The sequence below is a fragment of the Monodon monoceros genome, unplaced genomic scaffold, assembly GCF_005190385.1.
Source record: "Monodon monoceros isolate NGI ecotype Baffin Bay Population unplaced genomic scaffold, NGI_Narwhal_1 Super_Scaffold_8, whole genome shotgun sequence".
NCBI classification, from domain to species: domain Eukaryota; kingdom Metazoa; phylum Chordata; class Mammalia; order Artiodactyla; family Monodontidae; genus Monodon; species Monodon monoceros.
Window position 1 is genome coordinate 42,762,128 of NW_021703785.1, and position 23,809 is coordinate 42,785,936.

The 23,809-nt window shown below is 37.9% G+C and overlaps 1 protein-coding gene across 4 annotated transcripts in view; it reads left to right on the forward strand.

Annotated features, from left to right (window-relative positions):
- Window positions 1–23,809, forward strand: part of DIAPH3 (diaphanous related formin 3) — a 548,620-nt gene that overhangs the window by 112,847 nt on the left and 411,964 nt on the right. For all 4 annotated transcript variants that reach the window (XM_029210108.1, XM_029210109.1, XM_029210110.1 and 1 more), the window contains one exon: window positions 14,352–14,482. In XM_029210108.1, the coding sequence (XP_029065941.1) occupies window positions 14,352–14,482 (131 nt within the window). The remainder of the gene's footprint in view (window positions 1–14,351; window positions 14,483–23,809) is intronic.

Genomic DNA, 23,809 nt, shown 5'->3' on the forward strand with positions numbered 1-23,809 from the left:
TCCGTCAAATCTGAATGAGATCCTTGCTGGGTAGAGTAATCTTGATTGTAGGTTTTTTTCCTTCATAGCTTTAAATATGTCCTGCCACTCCCTTCTGGCTTGCAGAGTTTCTGCTGAAAGATCAGCTGTTAACCTTATGGGAATTCCCTTGTGTGTTATTTGTTGTTTTTCCCTTGCTGCTTTTAATATTTTTTCTTTGTATTTCATTTTTGATAGTTTGATTAGTATGTGTCTTGGCGTGTTTCTCCTTGGATTTATCCTGTATGGGACTCTCTGTGTTTCCTGGACTTGATTAACTGTTTCCTTTCCCATATTAGGGAAGTTTTCAACTATAATCTCTTCAAATATTTTCTCAGTCCCTTTCTTTTTCTCTTCTTCTTCTGGGACCCCTGTAATTCGAATGTTGGTGCATTTAATGTTGTCCCAGAGGTCTCTGAGACTGTCCTCAATTCTTTTCATACTTTTTTCTTTATTCTACTGTGCAGTAGATATTTCCACTATTTTATCTTCCAGGTCACTTATCTGTTCTTCTGCCTCAGTTATTCTGCTATTGATCCCTTCTAGAGAATTTTTAATTTCATTTATTGTGTTGTTCATAACTGTTTGTTTGCTCTTTAGTTCTTCTGGGTCCTCGTTAAACGTTTCTTGTATTTTCTCCGTTCTATTTCCAAGATTTTGGATCATCTTTATTATCAGTATTCTGAATTCTTTTTCAGGTAGACTGCCTTTTTCCTCTTCATTTGTTAGGTCTGGTGTGTTTTCGCCTTGCTCCTTCATCTGCTGTGTGTTTCTCTGTCTTCTCATTTTGCTTAACTTACTGTATTTGGTGTCTCCTCTTCACAGGCTGCAGGTTTATAGTTCCCGGTGTTTTTGGTGTCTGTCCCCAGTAGGTTAATTTGGTTCAGTGGGTGTTGTAGGCTTCCTGGTGGAGGGGGCTAGTGCCTGTTTTCTGGTGGGTGAGGGTGGATATTGTCTTTGTAGTGGGCAGGTCCACGTCTGCTGGTGTGTTTTGGGGTTTCTCTGGCCTTATTATGATTTTAGGCAGCCTCTCTGCTAATGGGTGGGGTTGTGTTCCTGTCTTGGTAGTTGTTTGGCATAGGGTGTCCAGGACTGTAGCTTGCTGGTTGTTGCGTGGAGCTGCGTCTTGGTGTTGAGATGGAGATCTCTGGGAGATTTTCACCGTTTTATATTCCGTGAAGCTGGGCGGTCTCTTGTGGACCAGTGTCCTGAACTTGACTCTGCCACCTCAGAGGCACAGGCCTGATGCCTGGCTGGAGCACCAAGAGCCTGTCATCCCCACGGCTCAGAATAAAAGGGAGAAAAAGAAAGAAAGAAAGGAAGAAGAAGATGAAATGAAATAAGATAAAATAAAGTATTAAAGTAAAAAAAAATAATTATTAAAAAAATATTTTAAAAAAGTAATTAAAAAAAAAAACGGAGAGACAGAACCCTAGGAGAAATGGTAATAGCAAAGCTATACAGACAAAATCACACAGAAGCATACAGATACACACTCATAAAAAGAGGAAAAGGGAAAAAGCATATATATATAGTTGCTCCCAAAGTCCACCTCCTCAATTTGGGATGATTCATTGTCTATTCAGGTATTCCACAGATGCGGGGTACATCAAGTTGATTCTGCAGATTTAATCCGCTGCTCCTGATGCTGCTGGGAGAGATTTCTCTTTCTCTTCTTTGTTTGCACAGCACCTGAGGTTCAGCTTTGGATTTGGACCTGCGTCTGTGTGTAGGTCACCTGAGGCCGTCTGTTCTTCATTCAGACAGGATGGGGTTAAAGGAGCAGCTGTTTCTGGGGCTCTCTCTCACTGAGGCCGTGGGGAGGGAGGGGTACGGATGTGGGGCGAGCCTGCGGTGGCAGAGGCCAGCGTGACGTTGCACCAGCGTGAGGCACGCTGTGAGTTCTCCTGGGGAAGTTGTCTGTGGATCACGGGACCCTGGCAGTGGTCGGCTGCACAGGCTCCTGGGAGGGGAGGTGTGGGGAGTGACCTGTGCTTGCACACAGGCTTCTTGGTGGCAGCAGCAGCAGCCTTAGCGTCCCATGCCCGTCTCTGGGGTTTGCGCTCTTAATCTCCTCTCCTCGTGCACCAGGAAAAAAAGAGGGAGGAAAAAATGCCTCGCCTCTTCGGCAGCTCCAGACTTTTTCCCGGACTCTCTCCTGGCTAGCTGTGGCACGCTAGCCTCCTTTAGGCTGTGTTCAGGCAGCCAACCCTAGTTCTCTCCCTGGGATCTGACCTCCGAAGCCCGAGCCTCAGCTCCCAGCCCCCACCCATCTTGGCCGGTGAGCAGAGAAGCCTTTCGGGCTGGTGAATGCTGGTCGGCACCGATACGCTGTGCGGGAATCTCTCCGCTTTGCCCTCTGCACCCCTGTTGCGCTCTCCTCCGTGGCTTCGAAGGTTCCCCCTTCCACCACCGCAGTCTCCGCCTGCAAAGTGGCTTCCTATTGTGTAGAAACCTTTCCTCCTTAACAGCTCCCTTCCACTGGTGCAGGTCCCGTCCATATTTTATTTTATTTTATTTTTTGTGGTACATGGGCCTCTCACCATCGCAGCCTCTCCCGTTGCGGAGCACAGGCTCCGGACGCACAGGCCCAGCGGCCATGGCCCAGGGGCCCAGCTGCTCCGCGGCATGTGGGATCCTCCTGGACCGGGGCACGAACCCGTGTCCCCTGCATCGGCAGGCGGACTCCCAACCACTGCGCCACCAGGGAAGCCCCCTTCCCTATTCTTTTGTCTCTGTTTTTTCTTTTGCCCTACCCAGGTATGTGGGGAGTTTCTTGCCTTTTGGGAGGTCTGAGGTCTTCTGCTAGCATTCAGTAGGTGTTCTGTAGGTGTTGTTCCACATGTAGATGTATGTTTGATGTATTTGTGGGGAGGAAGGTGATCTCCACGTCTTACTCTTCCGCCATCTTGAAGCTCCTCCTAAATGGCATGATTTTTAAATGTAAATTAAAGATTTAAAAGGAATTCCATTTGCATGTACCTGTCTAACCTTAGAAATAGCATAAGGCATCAAACTTAGCAAATTTGAAAATGGCTTTTTAGTACTCTACATTCATAAAGCCCACATATCTTTAGTCTAGTGCTAGATAAACTATTACAGAGTAAATGCACCCATGTAATCAGGACTCAGCTGGAGAGCTAGGACTGCAGTAGCAAGCTCCAGTGTCCCAGTCATTCCCCTTCCTCCTCCCCAAGATATTTCCTGTTCTGACTTCTAACAGAACAAATTTATTTTTTTCTGTTTTATAAATTTTTAAAAAGTTTCTTGTGGTGATATAAAATTCATCATTTTAACCATTTTATAGTGTACAATTCATTGGCATTTATTATCTTCACAGTGTTGTACAAACATTGCTACCATCTAGTTCCAGAACATTTTCATCAGCCGCAAAGGAGACTACATGTCCTTTCAGCAGTCACTCTACATCCCCTACCCCCCCTTTATATTTGACCAGTAGAAACCCTTTCAAGCCAGTTCTTCTGTCCTTCGGCATATCCCCTTCATTCTTTGAGCACTTCCTTACTGTCTTGCATAAATCTTCCAAGATCGTCTTGTTCTGTCCTAGCCCTTATCCTTTTTGTGGAGAATGCAATTTAAAAATCATTATCTGGGTTCTAGGTCTTCTACTAATAGGATGGCTTTACTTCTAGGCCCTTCAGGCAGAGCTAGGACATAAACATGTGTATGTATGTGCATGTAGACATACATACATACATGTATATGCTTGTATGTATGACACGTATATATAGTGTGCATATTTGGATATTGCATATATGTATGTATAACGTATACATATATAATATATATATATCCATATGTGGAAAACACATGATATGTGTATACAGACATGGATCTTACATATATTTCATTCCCTATCTTTATCTATTTATGTATCTCTCTGTCTCTTTATCTATCTAAATACCCCCTCCCAAGACCACACCTTCAAATTTCATATTCTTGCTTATTTCTCTGCCATTATTATCCATTTGAAATCCATTTGTATTTGGATTCATTTCATTTTAGGATTTTCTTCCCATTGTTCTTGATTTTTTTCTTTATGAGTATATGAAACATCACCATAGTTCCAAAAATCTGAACTATACAAAAAGGTGTATCCTGAGACTTGTCACTTACCATCCTTTCTCTTAGGTGTCCTACTCCCCCATCTTATCTACTATGTTCCCTTTCATCCCTGGAAGGGATAGTCTCATTAGTTCCTGGTTATTCCTTCCTGTGTCTTCCTGTACAACTAAACAGATATATGTATATTTTCTTATTTCTCTTTTATAATATATAAAGTATTATACTACAGATATTCTTTTATAATTTTTCCACTTCAAAATATGTTCTGATAAGCATGCCATGTCAGTTCATAGTGATATCTTCATTCTTTATAACTGCATGTTGTATTTCATGCTATGTGTTCACGGTGTGTGGTGCTATAGTTTTTGCAGTGTGTTTGTGGGGTATGGCTCACCGTGGTTTATTCAGTAACTATTCTCTGGTAGAAGCAGCTGACTGTTAACTGTTATGGTATATCCTTTTTGAGGCTTAAAAGCTAAAGAACACCTTAGTTCTGGTCATGGTAAGCAGGTGGAAATGTTATAATGCATTCAGCAGTTGGAGCAACACTTTTTAAATACATAAAATTGTCTAAATAGTCAAGTGTCTTTTGAAGGCAATGGGCCAGCAAAGGAAAGCTTTCCTTGTGAATGGAAGGGAAATCGATGCTAGTTAGGTATTGATGGATAATAAGAGAAATATAGTGTGTTGAATTTCTTTTATTATTTATTCAAGTTAACTTCTTAGTGACTAAAATTAGTATGGGGTCAATCAGTTTTTTTTTTTTTTTCTCTATAAAGATATTTTAGAAACTGACAGGGGGAAGAGCAGTAGATTTTCTGTATTTTATCATGTTTCTTTGTAAAATGTACTTGGTAATTCTAAACTTTTAACATATGTTATTTTTACTGTACACTAAAAGCAGCTCTCAAAATTATAGGCAGAATTTTTGGTTCATAATGGTGTTCATTAAATGCTTATGGAAAAAAAATAACTCGTTAAGGGAGTTCTTTGCTAAACTTAATTTTGTTAGTGAATGCTCCTTTCTGCAGTACTTTTCATCGCTCATTGTTTCTACTATGAAACAATATCTTAATATCATAATACAGCATAATAGCATAATATCATCTCTGAATGACAGATTTTATTGGCAGTGGAGATCTATTGGGATCACAAATGTTCTGAAAACAAGTAATTCATACTGCAGTGACAGGTTGGTGTTTCTTTTGATCAGTAACATTAGAGATGCTAGAAATCATTTGAAAAATGCAAGGAAATTGTCACAATGCATTTTAATAGCAATATACATGATAGTAATTTAGATTTTAATTACCCGCTTGGCAGCAACTGTGCCACCCCTTTTTTGTACAGTGGTGACTCTGCTGTTTTCTTAAAATGTTGTCATTATCAATGCAAACTTTTTCTTTAAATAGTCTCCATATTTCATATTATCTTATTTATCTTCACAAGTCTCATCATCTGAATAGGTACCAGGAATTTGGGAGTTGCAATGCTAAAGAGAATCTGAGACAGTTAATTTGTTACTGACATAAATAAACAGACATAGAGATAGACATATACACACCCATGCAAGAGTACACATACTCATTACTATGAGAACTTAGGTGTTTTGACTATTTTGGCTTTTTGTTTATGGAATTTTTCTGTATTCTGAGGTTAACCTGCTGAAAATTACAAAGTGAATGTCATGGAGAAGGATCTTGAGTCTAGTGACTTCATATCTTCATACAAAAAGCACTTAAATCTTCAATCTATTCTTACAGCCCCCCAATATTTTAATTTTTTAATCTTTAGGGGCTATATTTTGGGTCTTCATGTTAAGAAATGCTGATTTTTCTTGATAGGTTTAGGTATAATAAAAAAACTAAACAATTCCCTGCAGTTGGAGATGCTGCATGGTGAATTTTGGTATAGGCTGCCTACCTTCTGAGAGGAATAATATATGATTTAACAAGTTGAGCAATAGTTTACAGTGATTGGAATAGTATTTTAAGGATACAGTTCCTGAATTCTGTGATGTCTCAGATAATGTAGGCAAAGTTTTGCTTAAAGCAACCTACCATGTGTTAAACACTCTACTAGGGACTAAAAGGCCATTGTCCTCACCCACATGGGCATTATGCTGTGTCGGCTTCCTGCAGAGCATGCAGACTTTCTAGATTTAGCTTTTTACTTTTATTATTTTAAAAATCAGGTCATCATTAAGTGGTGGATTCACCATGGCTGTATAGAAATAATTCAGTTATTTGAAAAAGGAAAGTCAGCTCTTCAGTACTTTTCACTAGTAACTTGGAAACACAACAAAACAAAATACAATACAGTATTTTTAATTTGTCATAGAAATGGTATTCCAAATTACTCTCCAAACAAATAAATGAGACAGAATAATGAAGAAATATGCTGAATAAGTCTTACACCTAAACCAAGATGAAACGCAGGCATCGAGGCAGGTACAAATGAATCTGTTCTAAGACAGGTCAAAGGAAATGGTTACTATTACCTTTAATAGTTACATAGCAAAAGAATGAATGTTTGATTTTAGAGAAATAGAACAGGTAAGGGAAATAAGTTGTGAAAGGGTATATTACTTTTTGTACCTTAGAATATTTTTTAATAAAAAATGACAGGAGTAGTGTATGTACTTTTCTTTTTATCCTGCATATGGTATTTTAGAGTAAAATTTACTAAGGGATTAAAAAAGGTTTAAAAACTATGTTGGATAAATATCATTCTAATTTTTGTGATGTCAGGCGGACATCCTTCTCTCGCTAATGTGTTTTGATGCCACGGGATAAAGCTTTCTAAGTATTTTCATTTTCATGGCTAATGGACTTAGAGATAGGCAGACGTGAGTATCCTCCTCTTCCTGGCTGCCTGCTTCCTTTGAAGTTATGTAAAATGAAAGAAACACTGGAAGGGCTTTGTTTAAAAGGAATATTTCTGATTACTCAAGTAACATAATATTTTCTCCCCTCAATTTCCTTTCTTTTGTACCTGTATTTTGACAGTAATATAATAAAAGGGGGGAAATGGTGCTGAAAACTAATCTCCCAATTATCTTGTCTATTTCCTATGTCTTTACATTGAAATAGTCCTTTCTAGCTAAGCATTCATTCTTCAGAATTTTTTTTTGGTGTGACTTATCTGCCCCTCCTTTCTTGTTGTAATCCTTAGTCCATGTGTGCCTTCCATTTTATAACCTCATTCATTCATTGAATGCTAGGCACTTAACCAGGGACTGATGACGCAGTGCTGAATTAGGCTCCCAGAAGCAGACGCTGCCCTAGTAGATGTGTTCTAATGGAGAAGATGATACCACACAGAGGTGCTGACTATTCCCAGGAGGTTTGCTGACCTAGCTTATTGCTTTTCTTCCTGCTCCCTCCACTGTCATCACCCTTCCTGACTTGATCATTCACACAGATGATCAAACTAATATTCCATTCTCTTATCTCCTTGACTTTATCACTCCCAACAATCTTTGTTTTTCCACCCAATCTCACCCACCCATTTACCTTGGATAATATTGATAAAATACCACCTCTAAATATGGTTTACAATCCTCCTTTCCTGACCTACTTACTTACTTAACATTCCCACGTTAAGAATTCTATAACCCTTTTAGAACTGCTAATCTGTTGACTCTACCATTTTTTCATGTCCATCTCCTCCCCACCCTCACCATGCTCTTACTTCTTGTCTTATTGACCTTAGACACAGTCCTTTGTTATCTTACATAAATCTTCAGTTCATTTGCCTCTCTGTTCATATAAACTCTGCCCTTGGTTAAATGGAACTTCCCACTTCCTCTGCATTTGCACGTCAGCACAGCATACATCTGGGAGGAAGCACACAGCCACACTGACTAGTGTTTTCTGAATGACCACAGTTGGCAAAGCGAGCCTTTAGCAGATTACGTTAACAGATATTCTACCACATGGCCTTTGTCAGCGTGCTTTTTTACTTTCTGAAAATGATTTCATATCTCCTCTCATACCTTTAGCTCTGCATCCTCACTTTTAGCTGGTTATATTGCCGCTTCTATCACCGAGACTGTTGATGTAATCAGAATAGAACTGCCGTACCTTACTTCCTAGTCACCAGATCTAACAAGCTACCTGAATCTGTTCCCTTAGATTCTGCTTTTGCTCTTCTTAGAATGATCCACTTTCCCTGCAATTGCGTAAGGTCAGTCCTTCCTCTTGTATAGTAGGTCACATCCTCTGTCACCTACTTAAGGGTTTTTTGTTGTTGTTCATTTGTTTGTTTTCCTGCATCTATACCTATGCTTTGCATCATCAGTTTCTTCCTCTTTGCTTGGTTATTCCCATCAGCATGCAAACATGTTGTGGTTTTCCCCCCAACACCCCAAATCACACTGCAGGTTCCTTTCTAGCTACTGCCCTTGTTCTTTGCTCCCATTTACAGAATCTTCTCAAGAGTTGTCCATTCTTCTTCTTGCTTTCTCCCTTGAATTTCTGTTCAGGCTTATCTCTGATCCACCATTCAAGCTGCTCTTGTCAGGGTCACAGTAATCAGAAGATGGTGACACCATTCCCTTAGTTGTTGAGAACAAAAGCTCTGTCATCATCTTTGAATTTTAATTCTTTCACACCTCACCCCTCACATCCAAACTATCAGTAAGTCTGATCTGATCTTCCTTCATATTGAGCAAATCTATGCCTTCCATCACTGACGTCATACACTAGGCTGCTGTCAACTCTTTTTTTTTTTTTTGCGGTACGCAGGCCTCTCACTGTTGTGGTCTCTCCCCTTGCGGAGCACAGGCTCCAGACGCGCAGGCGCAGTGGCCATGGCTCACGGGCCCAGCCGCTCCACGGCATGTGGGATCTTCCCGGACCGGGGCACAAACCCATGTCCCCTGCATCGGCAGGTGGACTCTCAACCACTGCGCCACCAGGGAAGCCCTGCTGTCAACTCTTGACCAGACAATGTAGAAGGCTTCTAATTTGTTTCCTTGTTTCATGTTTTGCCACTTAGAGTCTGGTGCCACACAGTAGTTAGAATAATCTTCTAAAAATGTTTGCTCTATCTTATAATTTCTATGCATGTTTTTCCATCCACTTAGAATACAAGCTGAAATCTCTACCATGGTTTTTAAGACCTTATCAGGGGCCAGTAAACTTTTTCTTAAATGGCCAGATCGTAAACATTTTAGGCTAGGGTGTTAGGTATGCTTTCAGTTGTTTCTGCTGCTGTTTCTTTCTCTTCTTTCTCTGCCTTCTCCTCCTCTTCCTTTTCTTTTTTACAAGCTTTCAAAATGTGAAAACCATTCTTAGCTCAAGTCATACAAAAACATTTGGCTGTGGTTTGTCAGTCCCCTGCTTCCAGGATTAGATGTCTGCCTGTCTTATCTGTCCTTGTCATCTATAACTCTTTGTCACACTCACTGGGATTTAGATGAATTTTCTTGCTGTCCTTCAAATATGCCAAGTTCATTCCTACCTTAGGGCTTTGTATTTGCTTTTCTGTTTGCTTGAAATACCCTTCTTCCAGAATGCCCGTGTTCCCTGCTTTTCTTTATTTTGGTCTCTGCTCAGATTTTATTTCCTAGACAGAAAAAAATGTCATTTGATCAAACTTACGACTTTTAAATAGCTGCTTCCTCTATTACTCATTCTTTTTCTTCCACCTTTCCCATTTAAGTAGTTAGCACTACATTTTGGCTTAGGCCCCAAACCTAGGAGTCATCTTTGACTTTTATTTCACCAGTGTAGCCACATCATATAAACAATGTCGGCACACAGTAGGTACTCAATATATCCTTTAAGCAATAAATAGCAATTAAAGTTATTACAATACAGAGTGGTGAGTGTTTTGAAAAAGGAATCCATAGATGGGGTGGGGGGGACTCAGTTTGTGTGGCTTATAAAAAAATCCTTCCAGGAAGTTAGTTTTGGCCCAGATCTAACTGATGTCTGGGAGTAGCCAGCACGAGGAACCTGCATAGTAGTGATGATGCGGGTTTGGGTAAGAGGGGAGGGTGTTAAGGCAGGAATCTCAGGTGAAAATGCAGAGACTTTTACACAGTAAATGTTTCAAACTGGAAAAACCTAATATGGTTGAAATAAAGAATTATTTTTTACCAGTAAGTTAATTCTTTTTTTCTCAGTGTTTATTGGGAAAGTCTACTTGTTGCCCCATTTAAGATGTTGTCTGCGTTTACCTTCATTCTCTAATCAAACACACAGATAATTAACAGCTCAGCTTCTATGTCTTGAACCAGAGTGGCCCCAGAGAAAAGATTGACAGATTGGTCTCGGTCTTTCCTATAAAGGGAACCATACCTTATGTTCTATTTTTTGTTTTGACTGCTTTAAGTCAGCATAGTTTTTTGGATTCATCTATCTTGTTGCATTATCAGTAGTGAAGTTTTTTATTGTTGCATCGTATTCCATTGTATGGATATACAACAACTTGTTGATGGATGCTTGCATTGTTCCCAGTCTTTGGCTTTTATGAATAAAGCTGTTCTGAATGTTGTATGGATTTTTTTCCCCTCCTGCTTAACACCTAGTTGTGCACTTGCTGAGTCAGTGTATATTTAACTTTAAAAGAAATCTCTAAACTGTTTTATAAGTGGTGGTACTGTTTTACATCTCCACTAGTTGTGTAGGAGAGTTCCAGGTGCTTCACACCCTCACCGTTCCAGGAGATATGTAGCACTATTTTGTTTTTGGTTTTATTTTGCATTTCCCTGATGACAGATGATCTTGAACATCATTTCATGTGCTTATTGGCCATTCATACATCTTCTTTTGCAAAGTCTGTTATTCACGTTTTTAAATGGACTGTTTGTCTTATTACTATTGAATTGTAGGAGTTCATTAAATGGTTTCATCTGCTGCTCCCCATCACTTGCATTACTGCCTGAACCATCCCCCCAAGCCCCTCCTTCTGTGGAAAAATTGTGTTCCACGAAACTGGTCCCTGGTGCCAAAAAGGTTGGGGACTGCTGTTTATGAGATATATTTATCGTTGGGAGAGCCAGTCTACCATGGGCCCTGGATATCCCTGTATATTCTTTATGGTTATGCCAACATGCAAGGCCTGACCATTCTTTATCCAGGTCATTTCTCAGGACTGCATTTACAGTGAAGCAACTTTAGAGATGAAGTTATATCTCTGTGGATAATGAGCGGGTTTGTTACTGTTCACTGTAAAAGTGGTGATTGCCCCAAGCTCAGTGTTCTTCTGTTGTTATACAGTCCACTGTGTGTGTAGGTATCCATCATTCATCAGGGATCTCTGCATCATCCCTGTGGGTTGGTGGGTTAGGGAACCAACATGTATAATAGAGTCCTTTTGTCTCTAACTGAGGAGTCTTGTGTTTTCTTTCGGAATTCATGAAATAGTAACAGGCTAACTTAGCTTGTATGTATGGTAAAATCTCAGCCTCTGCACAGTTCTTGACATGTATTGCAATGTTTTCTCAGTCTGTGGCTTACCTTTCATTTTCTTAATGAAGCTATCTTAATAAAAAAAGGTTTTTGAAAAGTGGAAGGTTTACATTTTGATGAAATCCAACTTTATAGTTAGTGCTTTTGTATCCTAAGAAACCTTTGCCTTCCTCAGGGTAGTGAAGATTTTCACTATGTGTTCTTCTAGACATTTTATAATTTTAGCTTTTACATTTAGGTCTAGAATTTAGGTTCACATTCTTTCATGTGGATATTCAATGATTCTAACACCAGTTGTTGAAAAGATTCTTCTTACCCCATTGAATTACATTGAGATCTTTGTTGAGAATCATTGACTACATAGATTCAATATATTTCTGTACTCTCTTCTGTTCTGTTAATGTTCCATTAATTCTACTTTGATTACTGTAGCTTTTCAGTAAATCTTGAAATCAGATAAAGTAAGCCCCTAACTTTATTCTTTTTCAAAATTGTTCTACTCTAGGTTCTCTGCATTTCCATATTAATTTTAGAACCTCCTCAATTTCTTCAAAAAAGCTTTCTGGAACATTGATGGTGATTATATTGAATCTATAAATTATTATTTTTTAAATGTATTTATTAATGGATTTCTTGATATTGAGTCATCTGATGCAGGAACATGGTATAGCATCTTCATTTATTTCGGTCGTTTTTCTCTCCACAATGTTTTATAGTTTTCAGTGTATAGATATTTCCCTTCTTTTGTTAAAATTTTTCCTAATGATTTTGTATTTTTTTGATGCTGTTAGAAAATGATATATTTAAAAGTTTTATTTTCTAATTGCTGGTCGTAGTTAGAAAAAAATTGTTTTTCTATATTGAATTTTATTCTGTGAGTTTGCTAAATTCATGTACATAATCATCTCATTTGCTAGTAGACATATCTACTTCTTCCTTTCTAATCTGTGTGTCTGTTGTTGCTACTGCCTTACTGCACTATCTAGGACCTTCACTACAATACTGAATAGGAATGGTGAGAGCTGACATTTCTTCTCTTGTTCCCAATTTTAGGGGGACCAACATGTTGATTTGACCAACATAGAAGTTATAATAGCTGGAAGACTTTATTAATGGGGACATTCCATTCATTAAGTGCCCTATTCTGGGTCATTAAAGCGAATTAAAGCATTGTTAGGGTTTTTGGATGCCTGAACTCATCTCTTTAGGAACTTTGCTGTAAGGACCCCATAGAATGTGGATTCAGTTAGCTCCCATTTCATGGAATGGCATATTTTTCTTTAGTAAATTATGACTTGCTATTTATGAAAATCAACTGTTTCCCAGGGCTAATTTGTTTTGCATTATTGGGAATGTTTCCTTGTGCAATGCTGTAGCAAATTAATAAAAATAAAAAGAAATGAAAAAATACATCTAATTTCCTACCATCTCAACTTAGCTGCTTTTGGACATGTACAGTTCCTTTTCTTCCCATTAGATTTGTAATCTGTAATTTAAATAGATATAATTCTGGAGTTTATTATTAGTTGGGCATCCTCATCATTTCCCATCTGGACTATACACATACCTTCTCAACAGGTCTTTCTGCTTCTGATGCTTCTGATCTCAGAGTAAAAGTCAAGTTCTTTGGTGGCCTGTAAGGCCTGCAGTCCCCTCCATCACAAATTTTTTCCAGATATCTGCATGTTTAGAGCTCTCACCTCCTTCAAACCTTTATTCTAACATTCAGGTTTGAGGCCTTCAGAGTCTTTTCTGTGAGACTTTAATTTTTCTTCGACCACCCTGTTTGAAATTGCATCCCACCTCCTAATGCTGCTTATTTCTCCTCCTGTTTTTATTTTTCTCTATAACACTTAACACTACAGTGAGATGTATGTTAATTATTTTACATTTATTGTCTGTCATTCTTTATTCTTCCCTGTGGAGAATAAAGCTCCGTGCAGGTAGGTATCTTTGTCTCTTGTTCACTGGTCTTTCTTCAGCACTTAGCACAGCGACAGGCACTTAGGGAATTAATGTTTGTTGAATAATGAATGAACTCCAGCTCTTCTCATATGTATTTCATACTGCTGCCAGTGTGATCCTTCCAAACCCCCTGGAAAAGCTGTTTGTGTGGTAGTGCTCTACCACTCCAGGACCTGGTGTCTATCCTCAGTTATATGTGCTATGTGCTTTTGTTTTTCTTTTTGGGTGTGTGCTTTTGTGTGATGTTTTAGCCTGAAAGGTATTCTTGTCTAAGTCTTTGCCTCCCTCTTACTTACCTTCCCCTTGGCTTCCCTTGTCTGTTCTGCCAAGTTGGGTGTTCCTCCTTTGGTCCCTTGGTGGCATGTTAGAGGAATTAGACTGCTCTGAATAGTACTGTTTCCTTGCTTGCGTTTCTCCTTCCAGTCTTAGGTTTTGATAATCTCTGTGTCTGTATTGCCTAGAACTAGGTGCTTGAAGATTTACAGGTTTTTCTGTGTTGCTTGGAATATTAATTTTAATAGGGTCATTCTGGTATTAAGTTTTGGTTTTTATTTTGCACGTGCCTAAAACACATTGGTATATCTTCAGATATTTCCTATGTTTTCCATGATAATCTGGATTTGACAAAGCAATTATTTTAATTTGAAAACCTTTTGATATTATGTTGCTATCTTTTGTGGATACCATGGATTATGAATTTATAGATTTATGGGCAGAAGTAAGGAAATCATCCTCTCAAAATAATGCTACTCAGAGTAGTTGTGTGCTGCTGTTAATATGAAAGGTGGGATTAATGTAGTTACTATTTTAATGGATAATCTTCACACAACATGAATTAAAAATTTTTAACTTATTTTACAGGGAAGTGTTAAGAGTAGTCGACAGATCTCACCTCAGGAATTCATCCATGAACTGAAGATGGAGTCTGCAGATGAAAGGCTCTTCACGTGCCTGGAGTCCCTCCGCGTGTCTTTGACGAGTAATCCCGTGAGGTAATTCGTCTTTCTGAACATGAGGGCATATTACTGAATTAAACAGATGCCATGATCTGCCACTTTTATGCAGTACTTCTTGGTGCCTGTGAGTAAATAGGTGGTCTACCTCAACAACTTCTCAAGGTAAAAATTGAATACATAATTTTTGTATGCATGTGGAAATACAGTCTCAATAGTACCTTTTGTGTTTATTATTGAGTGATATATAGCCTGTGGACTTTTAAAAAAGTCATTCTTTTTTTTTTTTCTTAGAATTTTTAAAAACTTAAGGAGTTTTTCAAAAGAGAACAGTCATCAGAAACTGTCAATTTAATGGGGCTGAGCTTCACTCTGAATTTTGGTATTGTACATATATATTGGCTCATTCCTGTTTGATATACAAGAAATACCATTAATTTATTATTTCCTTTATTGGAATTGGTATCTTTATAGGAGCCCATAGGAGGTTAGTGTTGTCAGACTTAGCAAATAAAAATATAGGATGCCCAGTAAAATCTGGGCTTTAGACGTAGTTACGCTAAAAAATTATTTGTTGTTTTTCCAGAATTCCACATTTAACTGGGTACCCTGTATCTAGCCACACTACAATAGGTGTCTTGCTAAATCAGTTTTTAGGCCTTTTAGTCCAGCATATTCTTGAAAAATTTTAAGTAGGAATTGTTATAAAATGTCTGAACAGTCATAGAATCAGAATTTCTGAGCTGCAAGAGTCTAAGGTAGATTAGTTTTGATTTATTGTATAATGAATGCTTATTTCTGCATAAATATATATAAATATTTTCTAGCCCTCTCTCTATATACATATATATGTGTATGTATATATATATATATATATATGCATATATGTGTGTGTGTGAGTATAAAATATAGACAAAGGGCTAGAGGGCCAGAATGAAAAACTATGATTGGAGGTTAATGATATATAAAAGACTTTTTTTTGATATTCTGATATTCCGGATGTTTCTGAAGTTTGGCTACAGTATGATAAAGATCCTTGACAGTATAAGTATTTAAAATAAAAAGACCCTACCTGCTGAGAGACATGAAAGTGAGGTTGAAGTAAGGAGCATGAAGAGTAAACAAAGAATCTCTATTATCTCAATTTTATCTTTATTTTTCCATATTTTACCACTTTCAGTGTGTTCTCTAGGCTGTAAATTAATGGTGGGCATGAGACCAGGGATTTCATATGTCTTATATACCTCTCTTTACCAGGCACAGTGCTTTTAGCACATAGAAAGTGCTCAGTGAAGTTTTGATTGAAACAGTTTTAACCTTCTTCTGTTTAATGTTGGCTATTGCTAGAAACTAAGTTGAATTAGGAGTTTGTTTATTTGACAGGTATAGTCATACATGAAGAGCTCTGGTCTCCATCTTAATCTTTACCTATTAAATGTTTTCATTTAAAAAATGGTTATTGAGCACCTGCTCTTTTCCAAGTACCAATGTTTTGTTTCCAAGTACCATCTTAGATGTGGGGCCTGAGTAAATAGCAAAGCAGGTCCAGGCCCTGTTCCTGTGGAGTTTAAATGTAGGAAGAGGGTATTTTGGGGTCAACTGGGGAGCTACAGTCATTTTTCAGTTTATCTGGCAGCTACTGGGCACTGGAAATAACCATGGAATTTCAGTATAATAAGAAATAGACCCTGCCATTACCTCTTCTAATTTTTCATATTTTGAGTAGATGAACATGATAGTGAAAGAAAAACTGTGAGAGGATTTTATGTATGAATTCAGGCATATTACAATGGATACAATTATTTATTGTGATTCCATATAAAGACAGTGGGAAATAATGCTGTATGTTTCTTTCATTTGAAAGAATAAATATTTCAAAAATAAAAATTTGTGGAATTATTTCCCTGAGAGTGGCCAGTTCTATTGAGCCAATATACGTACAATAGAATATATTATCAGCAATTCACAAGTGTGGCTGTTTCCTACGAAATAGTCTTTTTAATTGGAAAGAATAGAAAACCATATCATTGGAGAAATTTTTCTGAAATCATGGCACTTTATGTAGATAGAAAATTGAGACATGAGTATTTCTGTGCCCAGTGCTCCAATTAGAGGAATGACTTAGCTGAACATGTAAAACTTGCAGCTATTTCTGATCAAATCTTTGGACTTTGCAGTTAGTTATGATGTGTCTGCTGATAAAGTCAGTTTTCATATTTTCTTTTTTATGTACAGTATGTGACTAAATTTCAAGAGAGAAGGAATTCCAACTTTTTGTAAGCTTTTGAGATTATTATTAGATCTGTAGTATTATTGAGAAAATCAGAGTGAAATTCTTTAATGTCTGTGAATACAATTGAAAAAGAAGCAAGTGAACTAATTAATGACAGTTCTCCAATGCTGGTTTGGGATCAGGATTTATTTAAATCAAAAATCAAGGAGGGCTTCCCTAGTGGCGCAGTGGTTGAGAGTCCAGCTGCCGATGCAGGGGACACGGGTTTGTGCCCTGGTCCGGGAAGATCCCACATGCCGCGGAGCGGCTGGGCCCGTGAGCCATGGCTGCTGAGCCTGCGCGTCTGGAGCCTGTGCTCCGCAACGGGAGAGGCCACAGCAGTGAGAGGCCCGCGTACCGCAAAAAAAAAAAAATCAAGGAAAAAGTAGAGCACCCCTGCACCACCCCATCCCTGATATGCAGTATTTTAGAGCCATTCACCAACCTCTGAAACTCTGCGTAACGATTATAAGACATGTCATCCTTTGACTATCTGCATAGTGAATTATGTGAAAACCAGCGCTTTAAATACCAAATTATTGGCCTTGTTTTATAAAGACTTGATTTGAAGATCACATAGTTCTTCTGTTTGAAGTTTTATTGATTATTCAACATCAAGGACAGTTTTGAGCTTAAAGACATAGAAGCTTTATTTTTGGAACACAAGTGAAAAGACCAATTTCTTCAAATTATCAAACATAACTTTTAGTGGATCTCAACACAGTCAACAGTTATGTTTGAGCTTTCAAATACGTGGAGGTAGAAACATAAAAAGGTAGACACTAACATCATTATGATTGATATTAAGCGTTTTAGTCCATTACTCATCTTTGCATATAGCAAATTAGTTATAGAATGCATCTTCATTTGCTCAAGTTGATGTGGTCGTCAAGGATAAGGTTTCTGTCTCAGAAATACCAGTCTTCTTAGATTTTTGTGTTTTGTGATATTAGGCATTATCTTTTGTTTTAAAAAAATATTTATTTATTTATTTTTGCTGTGTTGGGTCTTCATTTCTGTGCGTGGGCTTTCTCCAGTTGCGGCAAGTGGGGGCCACTCCTCATCGCGGTGCGTGGGCCTCTCACTATCGCGGCCTCTCTTGTTGCGGAGCACAGGCTCCAGACGCGCAGGGTCAGTAATTGTGGCTCACGGGGTTAGTTGCTCCGCGGCATGTGGGATCTTCCCAGACCAGGGCTCGAACCCGTGTCCCCTGCATTGGCAGGCAGATTCTCAACCACTGCGCCACCAGGGAAGCCCTAGGCATTATCTTCCTTTACTCATGCTTAATGTGTGCATTTTGAAGTTTACAAGAGATATTTTACAATTTATCATTTTGTTAGAAGATTTCTAAGGAGGTTTTGGAACTAGATTTGATTAAGTTAACTGTAACTTCGAGAAGATCACTTTAGAAAATTTTGCAGTAAAATATATGTTTACTGCAGAGCAAGTAAGCAGCCTGTATGTGTCATTATTCCATTTAATCAGTGCTATGTTTAGAGTGTAGTTTTCCTGCATTTCTGGGCTTTAAAACATAAAGCTGGTAGGAGAGCTTATCTTTGGAGTTGCTGAATGTTTTGTGCCACGTACTGCACATGAGGATAGAGACAGGAGGCTTGTGGCAAGAAACGAGATCACTGTATTCCTTGGTGTCAACCTGATCTGAAGAGAAAAAGTCAAGACAAAAATTTGAAGTTACTAACAGTTTGACTTACTATAAAAATTATTTTTATAAAATGTTAAACGTATAAAAAAAGGCTGTTTGTCATTATAGTGAAATAAGTGCCCACTCACCTACTAATGAGGCCAGCATATAGATTACTGCCTATAACTTTGAAGCTTCTATGCCTCCCTCCTTAATTCAGTGTCCCTTTCTCGCACTATTCCGTGGTGACCACTGTCCTGAATTTTGGATTTCTTTGCATTATAGATTACCATATATGTATTCCTAATATATTGCTTGGTTTTATATCTTTTTGAACATTATTTAAATGGCATCATCTTCTATGTGCTCTTTGAAGACTTGCATTTTCCTCTCAGTATTTCATATATTTATGTATGCTGTGTGCAGCTACTCACATTTTATCACAATTAATCATTTTTCATACCTTGTTCTTATATTTTAGGAACATCCATTGTAAATAGTACATGGATGCTTTTAAAAAAAATCTTGTCTGATAATCTTTGTTCATATCAATTGTAGAAATATATTGGGATTTATATGACATTCCATTTAAAATTTTCAGTTTATGCTGCTTTTCCATGTTCCTCTTCCTCCTCCTCCTGCTCACCCCTCCCCCATTCTTTTCTGTATTCTTCCTTCTTCTTCCTCAAATTCTTTTGATAGATTTTAAATTTCTCATTTCATTTTTCCTCATTTACTAATTCGGAAGACATTCTCTTCTATCTGAAAACAGAAGAGAAATTTAACATGCACACGCTTAAAAAGGAAACTGTACATGCGTGTACTTAAAAGGGACACAAAAAAGCAGTCTCTCTTCCTCTGAACTTAAAATACGTTAACACCAATCACCCTCTCTTGATTTGTATGCTAGTTCTGTGTGATATTTTAATTTTCTCTTTTTTCTTTTTTAGTATTGTAAATTAGCTATTGTTACTACTGAGATATACTACAAATATGTATTTATGTATATGTGTTTATACACATACATACTCATCCTTTTTTGGTTCTTGCACATTTTTTTCTGATTTTACTTTTTGCTCAAGTATATCATTACATTCCAGTAGTGAGAGTCCTTTGGTGGTAAAACTCTGTTTTATTTGTTTGAAAGTGACTTTATTTACCTTTACTTTTGAAGAATAGTTTTCCTAAGGGCATGAAATTAAGGTTTTCTGATATCTTTTCTTAGTCCATTGAAGATACTATTTTTTCTTCTGCCTTACATTGCTGTTTTTGAGAGGTAGGCTCTTTTATCTAAAACTCATGCTCTTCTAGGTAATCTGCCTTTTCTCTCTGGTTTTATTATGTTTTGTTTTTGGTGTTCTATAGTGTGTTCTATGTGTCTAGGTGGAATTTCTTTCTTATTTGTTTTTACTAGGGAGTTTTTTGGACTTCCTGAATATGATTAGTGTCTTTCATAAGTTCTGTGAAAATTTCAGCCATTAACTCTTTGAATATTGATTCCCCCCTCTCTCAGTTTTGTATGTTAGAGCTTCTTACTCCATACACCATTATTTCCTAATCTCTTTGAAGTTTCCATCTGTTTGTCTCTCTGTACTGTATTCTGGGAATACTTTGTAATATCTTCTAGTTTCCTAATTATTTCTTCACCATTGTCTAATCTGCTATTTAATTTATAAGTTGTATTTTAAATTTCCATTATTATAATTTCATCCTCATAATATTTTTGGCTGTTTCAAAACTCCTTATCTTTTTTCATAATTTTTCATAATGCTCCTTGCTTATTTTTTAATTTTTTATTTTTTTGGTATGCGGGCACCTCACTGTTGTGGCCTCTCCTGTTGTGGAGCACAGGCTCCAGATGCGCAGGCTCAGCGGCCATGGCTCACGGGCCCAGCTGCTCCCAGCATGTGGGATCTTCCCGGACCGGGGCACGAACCCATGTCCTCTGCATCGGCAGGCGGACTCTCAACCACTGCGCCACCAGGGAAACCCCTCCTTGCTTATTTTTATCCTGTTTATTATTTCTCTAAACATATTAAATATTTTATATTCTCTGTAATTTTAGTAAATAGAGGTTTCCCAGGCCTACTCCTGGTGTTGGTTATTTATTTATTTTTTTCACCTTTACTCATTTCTTGTTTCTTTGTGTGTTTTGTAATTTTAGAGTGTGACCTTCTATTCCTTGGAACTTTTTCTTTGAGATTTATTTTGAAGATATTTTGCTAGAATGAATTAATGCTTTTCTACTACTAGGAACGTAATGATCCAGGGCTCCCTTAAACTAAAATGACCAGTTTGAGGTTTTTGTTTTTTTGTTTTTTTTCCTCCACATATGTGTGTGACTGGGTTATGAATTATCAGAAGACATTTGCCTTGATGTCCTCCTTTACTGGGCAGGTTTATTACTAGGTCACCTTCTTACTTAAGGTGTGGCCCTTTGAGAGCCTTGCTTTTTGCCGGTGTTTTTCTCAGGCTTGAGGCTGTAACACTTGTTCTATTCGCTCTGCTCAGCTACCACAAAGGAGATGTTGGGTTTCCAGGGCTTCACGTTTGTCCCCCAGAGCAGATGAGGCTTGAGGCAGGCTTACCTGTCTAAATTCCTCTCTCTTTCTCTCTCTTTAAATTTTGCTTTTGAGGAGACTGTACTTTCTTGTCACCTCAGACACAATTTAAAAATCATGTCTCGGTGACTGTTGTTGGGAGGGTGGTCATGGATATCTAGTTTAATACCAGGAAAAAGAAAGTTGGATAAGAAATTTTAAATTATAAAGGCATTGTATTCTTATGTCAAAAATCTGTATTTCTTAGACGGGTATAACCAGAAAAGAAAAAGTCTTCATCTCTTTTGTCATTTGATTGTCAAAGCCTGCTGCTCAGTGGTGAACCGTTAATAGGGTCTTGTGTGCCTTTGCCCTAAATTTTTAATGCATATGTTAGTATTATGTTATTTTACCTTACTGTTGCTTGCTTTTTAAATTTTTATTTTTTAAAGATAAACCCCAGAAGTTGCACGTTTATTGCCCTGCAGGATATTAATTAGTTTTATATTTAAATTATTGTTCTTCTTCTACTATCCTTTCTTTAAGTCATTATATATCTTCTGATGTTTTTCCAATTCTTTTTGAACCAGCCTCACCATCTTGCTGGTTCTCTCATTAATGTGGTAAGTATTTGACACTGCTGGCTTTATTTGGGTGAGCAATGTTTTTATCTTTCTGAAAATCATACTTTGACATTAGACATTTGTGGGTGTGTTAATATTCCTCAGAAACATCCAAGAAATTCATGGAGAGAGTGAACCCGGTAGAAGTCTGGGTTTCCTACATCCCCTCTCCCTCCCATAGTTGAGGGAAGGGACAATGAGTATGATGTAGAGATATTTGAGTGAGGAAGGCTTCTTGTCCCTCCTTTATTATCACTGCCAATCCCCCCAGGCCTTCATCCTTCAACCGTGCCTGCAGAGTCCCTCGTCTTGGTCAGTGGATTCTATCAATGACATTGTGGTGGGGTAAGGGTGGTACAGGCTCTTTAGAGCACTCAAACTAAAACATCTACAAGTCAAACGTTTCTCTTCTTAAAGCTTTATTATACCATATTATGATTCTTAAAGAGTTTCTGTTCCTTTCCTTGTTCTTACCAAAGATGCTTTTCTAGGAAGAAGTTGGAGATGAAATCGGAATCAAACTTTAATGCACATATATGTATATGTGTGTATTATACATGTTGTCAGGGTCCTGAGAGGAAAACAGGAACCAGAGCGCATGCTATACGCTTTTTAAAAAAGAAGTTAATGCCAGAAATTGGTTAAATGGGTGATGGAAAGACTGAGAAACCAAATAGGGAGCAGTGAGGTAGTGGAGGTTCGCAACAGCGGAAGTTGCTCCACCCCTGTGCTGGAGGGAAAGGCAATGCTCTGGAAGCTCACAGCCTGGTGTTGAGTGGAAGAAACTGGATCCATGGGGAAGATGCAACTGTTGCAGAGAAACTGCCAAGGGAGAGAGAGAGGGAGAGAAACATCCTTGTTATTCTTTCTTCACCTTCCCTCTGGTCAAACCTAGCAGAGAGCAGTTGATTACAAAGCCTGGGAACTGCAGCCTGCAGGTTCAGCCCCTTTGAGACAAGAACAGAACAGAATAGAAGTGGGGAAGGGGAGTGAGAAGAAATGGGCTGAGTATCAGTGCATTATTTATTGGGATACATAATAGGTCAATAAGTGTTAAATTTTTGTTTTTTTCCAGTTTTTAGTTTCATTGGACATTTAGGTTCTTTATTTTAGTGTTAGAAGATGTAAATAAAAGTGCTTTTATAGTGTGCCTCAGGACTTGAATCAGGTCAAAAACTTTCTAAGATACAAAGGGTTACCCTGCTCTGAATTTCTTGAAACGACCTCTACTTAAACACAGTCAACTTGGTCAAGTGAAATAAACAGTCATCTCTCAGGTCCTGCATTTGCTTCAGCACTTTTTCAGTATCTTTCTTTTGCTTGGCCTCCCAAAGTCTTCTTTCTCTATGACTCACCCCTAAATCCCACAAAAAAGAGACCTGTTACCATTTATTCAGTTTCCTGTAATTCAACTTCTGTCCTGTTTGACACGTACACATGCAAAATACTGGGTTTTATGGTGATGCTAATTACACCGTCTTTTTGCTTTTGCATTCTGAAATACATTTAAAAAGTAGATACAGAAGCAGGGTAAGAAACAAAATCAGCTGTACTGCTGGAAAAGCTAGAGTGAAAAGCAAAACTGGGGCTTGAAGGTGAAATATACTTCTTACTTCTTCCCACTGAATCACTTATCATGTAGTAATAGGTAGAGAGAATAGGTAACTGCAGGCCAGGTTCCTATGCAGGTAGGAGCGTTCTGTTTTTTTCTCCACTTTCACCAATTTGATAAAGTAATTTTTCCTGGGGGATATTCCAATAACGAGGTAGAGGGAGTGACCAGAAGTAACCCCCAATGTTGCTTTATGGGGAATATAGTAGAAGACCTCTCCCTTTGTAGAAATGAGGGAAGGAGGATAATGTTCTTTAATAATATGCTCCAGTTTATTTTTATTCTCGTGGTGTTTTGGAATTTAAATTAAGACATGAGATAAAAAGATTTTTTTTGAAAATCAGCCTTAGAAAAACTAGCAGTTTATACATATTTACAGTGATAATTTCTGAATGGGCAAGAGGAGTAAAGGTGTTCCTTGGTAATGTACATTCTTGTAGTTTTCGTCTTTCATTTTCCTTTCCTGTCTTTCTCTTTCTTTCTCTTCAGTAATGATGTCAGGAAGGTTAGTAATGTAGATGACTCTGTTTTCTTTCCTGTGCTGTTCAATACAGTAGCTACTAGTCACTTGTGGCTATTTAAATTTAATTAATTAAAGTTTAATGAAAAAAAGGGCAACATTTCATGTGCTCAGTAGACACGTGGCTGTGGCTACCATATTGGACAACACATACATA